Source organism: Aegilops tauschii, chromosome 7, assembly GCF_002575655.3.
Source record: "Aegilops tauschii subsp. strangulata cultivar AL8/78 chromosome 7, Aet v6.0, whole genome shotgun sequence".
Taxonomy (NCBI): domain Eukaryota; kingdom Viridiplantae; phylum Streptophyta; class Magnoliopsida; order Poales; family Poaceae; genus Aegilops; species Aegilops tauschii.
This window is the reverse complement of record NC_053041.3, coordinates 510,703,220-510,710,471: the sequence shown is the minus strand read 5'-3', so window position 1 is coordinate 510,710,471 and position 7,252 is coordinate 510,703,220. Positions and strand designations below refer to the sequence as shown.

At 46.1% G+C, this 7,252-nt stretch overlaps 1 protein-coding gene across 1 annotated transcript; it reads right to left on the bottom strand.

Moving 5' to 3' along the window:
- Positions 1–414: 414 nt before the first annotated feature.
- Positions 415–3,761, bottom strand: LOC109774242 (probable glucomannan 4-beta-mannosyltransferase 9). The gene is made up of 9 exons (XM_073504312.1): positions 3,564–3,761; positions 3,356–3,454; positions 2,784–3,036; positions 2,181–2,291; positions 1,500–1,636; positions 1,246–1,359; positions 957–1,156; positions 647–841; positions 415–574 (listed from the first exon to the last, which is right to left on the bottom strand). The coding sequence occupies exons 1-9, from the start codon at positions 3,744–3,746 to the stop codon at positions 415–417; spliced, it is 1,452 nt and encodes a 483-aa protein (XP_073360413.1). The 5' UTR covers positions 3,747–3,761.
- Between the last annotated feature and the right edge of the window lie 3,491 nt (positions 3,762–7,252).

The following is a 7,252-nucleotide window of genomic DNA, read 5'->3' as shown; positions in this document are numbered from 1 at the left end:
TTAACATGCACAAGGGGTAAAGGATAAAAGAGATAAGTGAAGATGCGTGACAAAGGTGAGGAGGCACCAGGCACTTTACTTTCCTTAACAATGAAAGGAGGAACTTTTTCTTGCATCTCTGTTTAGACAAATGGCGAAACTTAAAAACAGAATCCTATCTTTCTGAAACAGTGACGTAGAGACCTAAAACAGCCTGCTTGATCGTCACCAATCACATGCATGTCATAGCACATTCCTAGCAGCTAAAACACACCCATATACCTATGTGTTGTGCTGCAGTACTCCTACAATGTTGCATTCTTTTTCAGAGAATATTGCACTCAAGAGAAGGTTTCTTGATCTTATCTTTCAAATGGATTATATACCATGAAACTTGAAATCATCGAAGACATGGTGAACTCGGGACAGATATAATCATTGTGCAACAAATGTCCCGACATAGCCCACACCGACGATGAAGAATGCAATGGATTGCATAAAGAGAAAGATGAAGTAACGATTGTTCCCAAATGATATGTCGTAGCACCCGCAAAGGAAGAGGTAGGCTGCAACACCAAGCTCCCAAAGATGCAACCTGATTCCGTATTATAGTTTAGATAGGAGAATCAAGAAATGCACATGAATTAAGGAAATTATCATTGTGTACCTTTCTCCTATCCTCATTCTCAGTTTTCTCAAAGCTTTACTTGGCATTTTAGCCTTCAGAGTATCACCAAGCTTTTCGGTTACCACCCATTCGTTCACTGTGCCCACTTCCAATAGACCGATGAAGGTGGCCTTTGCTCTATGCAATGACATGACATTCTCAAATAGTACCCAAAAGACAACTAAGTGAACAGACCTGCACCATTTGATGATTTCTCATGTTAATATGCATGTGTCTCTATCCCAGAAGTGAGTAGGTGTAGGTTCATCAACTTTTAAACAAATTGCATAGATGTTTAGATGATTGGCACCTTGGAGTCCCAACAGCATTGAGAAGGGTGATAATAGTTGGAATATAGACACAACCCCACTTTGGTACCTCAACCTCGGGAACTAAGACCGTGGCCGGGATAACAAGGCAATAGAACACAAAGGTCACAATGTGCGCGACAACCTTGCGCACCAAGAAGAAGCTGTAGACGACATGGATTTTCTTCCAAAGAGTCACTTTCTGCATCAAGATCAATATATAGCTGGTTAGTAAGTAGATTCTACATGTACAATTTTTTTTCTTCCAAAATATAGCTTGGCGCAAGTGACCTTATTTCTGATGATCTCCATCACCATTTTTCTGAACAGATTTGCGGGCCCGCACGACCATCTATGTTGCTGGTACCGAAATGCTTTGAACGTACTTGGGAGCTCATTTTTTACCTGGAAACCATGATTATAAGTTCAGCACATGGTTCCTTCTACATTTATTTGGACCTTCATAGAAATTCACATATACATTAAGCAATCGAATGATGCTCTAATGTTTTGCATGAACTTATAGGTTAATGGTGCATATTTACCTTGAGATCACCAAGATACACAAATTTCCATCCCTTGAGACTGGCTCGGACTGCCAGGTCCATGTCTTCAACTGTGGTTCGGTCCTTCCAGCCACCTGCCTCGTTCAGAGTAGATATGCGCCACACACCAGCGGTTCCTGTTCAACAATTATTTTCCTGATCATAACTCCAGCAAAATATTTCTAGTGATAACTCTGATCTGATTGCGATTTTGTTATCCTAATCGACCTTCAGGCTTTGTCCCCATCTTTTTCGGATTTAGAACTGCTCAACATCAAAGTCGTTTGTGCAACTGTAACTCTGATGGGTTTTGACTGTGCGTGTACTAGTGCACTACCCTTCTGCCTCTTGTTTCGCAGTATTATTTTTCTGAAAGAGCTATCCGTTCTACATTGGACAGAGAAAGCAAAAGGTAGAATTATAAAATTTCCTATAATTTTGTGAGGATGTGATTTGGTGCCATGCTATTTGTTTCTGCAAAGTCTAGGAAGCAGATTGACCTACTATTAACTGGAAACAGGGGAAGGAAGGAACACAGAGATATTTCTATAGAAGAAAAGGAGACGGAATAAGGGAAATGATAAAAAGGAACACTCTATTAAAAAAATTAGTATCTATTCAAAAAAAAAAAAGAAACACAAAGAATACCCCACAAGAGAAAAAAGTGGAGATCAGGTTTACCATTGAATCCAAAGAAGGCATAGGTCGAGGAGCCCACTTCTTGCTCCACCTTAAAGTGATAGTCCAAGGACATCTCCTGCATCCTTGTCATCAAGCATTCATCTGCATTCACTGTTCCCACAGAAGCAGCGGCAACAACAAGAGAAATGTCATCGGAAATTCGGAATGCAGAAGAGTTTCGACCAAAACAAGCAGTAGTACCAAGTATTACCTCCGTCCCAAATTAGTTGTCTTATATTTGTCTAGATACCGGATGTATCATGTATCTAACACATTTGATTTTTGCGGATAAGGATGTATCTAACAAAGACAAGTAATTGAGGGAGTACTATCTAGCAAAAACATCATATGCCATTGCTAAAGCACACTGTCCAGTAGCCCAGCCAACGATACTGACATATGTTTCCTTTTAAAGGAAGTGGCACTTATGCGTAAGCAATTCAGAAATCTATAGTTACAATAAAAGCGGTGCAAATCATTGCTGATTGTGTGATTTGCTCTCTCCGGGCCCTTGTAAAGCTTGCTCCCTTTTGTTGAACCTGTCCTCGTGCTGTACTAATCTAATTGAATCTGAGATCACTGCATGGTGCTAAGTGTACGTACCGAATTTCCAGCAAGCCTGGACGAGGGCGATGTCGGGGTTGTGGACGAGGAAGGGGACGGCGCGCCACAGGAAGTCGGGCTCCGGCTGGAAGTCGGCGTCGAAGATGGCCACCAAGTCGCAGTCCTTGACGTAGCCGTGCTTCATGCCTTCCTTGAGTGCGCCGGCCTTGTACCCGCGCCGGTTGTCCCGGATCTCGTACTTGATGTTCACGCCCTTCCTCGCCCAGCGCCGGCACTCCACCTGCACCAGCTCCTGCACACTCACATGAATAAATCAGAGTTCCATCGGGCACATACAGTGTAATTGTGCCACGCCACTGCCCGAGGACATGCAAGCAAAGATGTCAACCAAGTTCAAAGCTCCAAGGCGCCCCTCTCTCTAATAATATGCCTAACCCTGCCATGGTAATACTCTGATGACAAGCTCACCGGGTTGGAAGCAAGCAGCTTATAGGAGTATTAAATTGCTGATATTTCCCCAATTAGATTGCTTGTCAGGACAAAATAGACAGGGAAGCTGTTGTATACGACGTGATCGTGCCCCGTGAACATCATAGCCTCAATGATTTTACCTTGATGACGGGATCTGTGGAGTCATCGAGCACCTGGACGACGATCCGATCGGACGGCCAGGAGAGCCCGCACGCCGCACCGATCGACAACTGGTACACCTGCAAGTTCAGTTCTAATTACAGACGACACCATAGGTCCATAGCAGACGAGGCTGGCAAGGGTGCGCTGTCTACGCAATGCACCGCCGTGCGGCTGGACAGTGCTCACCTCGCGCTCGTTGTACATGGGGATCTGGACGAGGACCATGGGGTAGGCAGCGCTGCCGAGCTCGGGGTCGTCGTCGCCCATGGGTTCCCACTGGTATTGCCGCTCGGGACGGCGGCCCAGCAGCCGCACCGCGAGGACGACCACGGCCATGTACACCTTCTCCGCGAACAGCATCGCGGACATGGCGAGGCAGAGCAGCACGGACGCGCGCAGCAGCGGCACGATCACCGGGCCGCGGACCTGCTCCCACGCCGCCGCGACATGCCACGCCCCTGGTAGCGTACTCATCCCGTCACCCGGCAGCAGCGCCCGGCCAGAGTTAGTTAGACTTAGCACACTCGCGCGCTTCGCTTTGCTGCGTACGCTAGCTCTGCCTCGATCTTACAGAGAGATTACAGAGCGAAGTGAAGCTTGAATAGTTAATGGCGGGCGCTCGTGCGTGGAGCTCGAGCAATGCGGGTGCCGGTGTACGGTGGTGAGACGTTGGCGGGGGCGTACAAGGAGGCAGGGAGAGGGGCGCGAGGGAGGAGGCGGCGGCCGCGGGGACGGGGACGGGGACGGTGCTCTGCTGTAACTGCGCTAGAGGCGGATTTTAACGGCGGGACAACGGATCCATCATTGGAGATTTGGAGGGGAGGCAGCGGGCCCAGCGAAGGTGCAGGGGGCCGCAGGTCAGCGTTAGTGCTGTAACCAATTTTTTAGCGTTGCTGCTGTGAAGCACCTAGATATCGTTTTTGTTTCGGTGGGATATTTAAAAAAAAGGATCATCTGTTTGAACAGAAAAACAAATTCGTACGAGTTTCTTTTCTTTATGGCAATGAATCCTAGCTTATATTTACCTACTAATAAACCAGCTATTGCTTCTGGTCGTCTCTCGTGATTGTTTTGCAAAAAAAGCCTCTCGGTTTACAGGAAACCAACCCGCATCCCTGTTTTAGTGGCATCCAGAGAAAACGTTTCGTTCTTACAAAAAGCCCCTACACTTTTTAGTATTCAACCTGCGATCCTTTACGTTGAACGTAGACGACGCTCGAGCACAACTTTTGAAATCGGGTCAACGCGGCTGCTCGAGCGGCTGGGGGCGGCGCGGCGGCTTAATGCAGTATGGCGGCGACGGCTGGAGCTTGCAGGGGAAGGATCCGTGCGCGGCAGGTGCTAGGGAGGCGAATCCGGAGGAAGGCGGCGAGGCGGGGGTCGCCGGTGACGACGAAGAAGACAGTAGCGCGGCTTCCCGGGGCGGGTCAATGGAATCCGCGGCTCCAGGCAGAAAGGAGATATGGAGGTGAGGGAGAGAAGATGGGGGAAAGGAGGGGTGGTGCGGCGACCTAGGAAGGAGCTCGCCGGAGCTCGACGACGGCGGACGGGCGCGGGAGACAGAGGGATTCGGTGCCGCTGCTACTCTCCTGGTCGCTGCCTCGCCTCCCTGGTATTCCTCCTCTCACCTCTCCTACCTTGACGACATCTGCTGCGTCGCCCACGGCCCAGGCCTCGGCCCCACATCACCAACATCTCCGCCTCAAGCACACCTGCCACTGCACCCAGCGGCTCGTCGCCATGACCGTATCCAGCAAGGTACCTCCAATACCCACCCTCTCCCATGCCACACATGCTATTTTACTCGGAGAGGCCATTGCTCACGTATTGGATTTTGGCATCTGCTCTGTTGTCGTGCTTCAGTTCTTTGTTGGAGGAACCTTAATTTTGTTTGCTTCGGTTGTTCTTCGATCTTAGCTCTCAGGTCCCAACATATACATTACAATATGTTTGTTATCTGTAGGGATGGAGTGAAGAAATTGGATTGGGATCATGGAGTAAATCAAATGAGGATGCAACTCATGTTCGTGTAGGTAGTCATTCAGACATTACTCTTTAGCAAATAGTTCACATGGTAGAGCCAGTCGTGGTGCAGACGCTAGATAGTTTTAGTATTCAGCCTTTCAGTTGCTGCTAGCTCTACTCTGCTTTGTCCTTTCGTAATGGCAATGTAGCAGCTGTGTGATACGATTGCAACGCGGAGTCTTCACTGCATATTACCTGCCGGGAACATATGTGTTTTTGTCGACATAAAGTTCTAACCTGAATTTGCTATTCAGGTGGCAAATCCAATTATTTATGTACTGTATTTGCATTTTGCAAGATAATTTGGCTGCCAAAGTGCTACATCGTATCTCACTAGACCTACTGAGCAAGTGGTTATTTTTCATTTATATATCATTCAGATTTCTATATGCACTGCACATAGATTCCTTGCATTGTTCAGTTACCAATTTTTGTAAGGGTCATACTTACTGGACAATGGCATGCCCTTCCAATGCAGGTTGCTTCCATGACCATACTTCAAATAGGGGAGATTAGTTTGCCTATTATCATCAACTTTGGACCCTCTTTACGTGGCATTTTTTCCAAAGCGTAGCTGTATAAAATAAACCGTGTTGGTTTTCAGTTTTATATTTGTCCATGGTTTTGCTCACATCACAAATTTTGACAGCTAGACAGTTCCTGAGTTCGGTGCAACCGAAACACTTATAATCCAGTCCAACATAGATAGTTTACCCCTATTGGACATGCATTTATCTTCCTCGATGAGTATGGCAGAATCCAACATCCTTTCGTCCTCTAAATTGGGGCTCCATGGCTGCCAACCGACGGAGCAAGACCGGAGACCACCCTCTCCTCCTCCAATTTGGAGCTCCATGGTCACCATTCGACAGGCACACTGCCGTGTTGCCTCCTCACCGCCTCACCTGGGAGAGCGCAGACGCCAACATCGCCCATGACTCACCTCTTGTTCAGTCAACAAGTTGTAGTTCAATTAGGTTTGTTGCTCCTCTTACATGCAGAGCCTGGGAGATCATGGTCTTCTCTCATTTTCTTTTGAACAATATGTACACTGCATGTATGTGAGAAGAAATATTGTATTTCTTGGAAAAGATATGCGGAATTAGCAGGCATCAATATGACCAGGTTTACAAGCTATTAGATGGGCATTTTTAAGATGCGGTAGTCATACTTTCTACTGGAATTTGACTTATAATTCTAATAATTTGCTGATCAGTGTATCTACAGAATGCAGCTGCAATTTGAATTTTTTATGTCAATTGAACTTTAGACGAAGACGAACACATCTGTTTCTAGAATGTTGACATGTTTCTGTATGCAAAATGAACTATTGTATTTTATAAAACTGAAATATGTGCAATGGTTGCCGACGAGGAATTTTTGCTTAATGGCTATCTATTTTCTCTCTCATTTGAACCATAATGAAGATGATACGGTCAAATTATTTGACGTGACTCATCCTGGTTTATTTTCTCATTGTCATATGAAGTGCCAAATATCAATATTCTACATTTGCTGCCAATATTTTACAAATTAGCTTCAGTTATTTATTGGTGTGCATCTTTTTTTCTTGAGATGCTTCTACATATATGATGACTGTCTCTTCCCTGGTTATTGGTTTAATGTTTTCAAATGAGAAACATAGCTAATTACTCACGTTTCAGGGGGAGAGCTGTTATAATCCTTACATTCCACGAGTTCCACACCTATTGAATAAGCAAAGTTTCGTCTAAGAAAGTGAGGTTGTTCGTGTAATTTTCATTGAAGGTCATCAAATCCCTTTGATAGGGGTTAAAAGAGATGGTGGCTTCAACTATGCCTGAAGGGTTTTAGCAGCCCTTTGGTTGGTT

Coding starts and splice junctions, on each gene's coding strand:
- LOC109774242 (XM_073504312.1), bottom strand. CDS start 3,746: ATGTCCGCGATGCTGTTCGCGGAGAAGGTGTACATGGCCGTGGTCGTC. Junction 3,455..3,563: donor CCATGTACAACGAGCGCGAG/GTGAGCACTGTC, acceptor CTGAACTTGCAG/GTGTACCAGTTGTCGATCGG. Junction 842..956: donor AATGCTGTTGGGACTCCAAG/GTGCCAATCATC, acceptor CAAATGGTGCAG/GTCTGTTCACTTAGTTGTCT.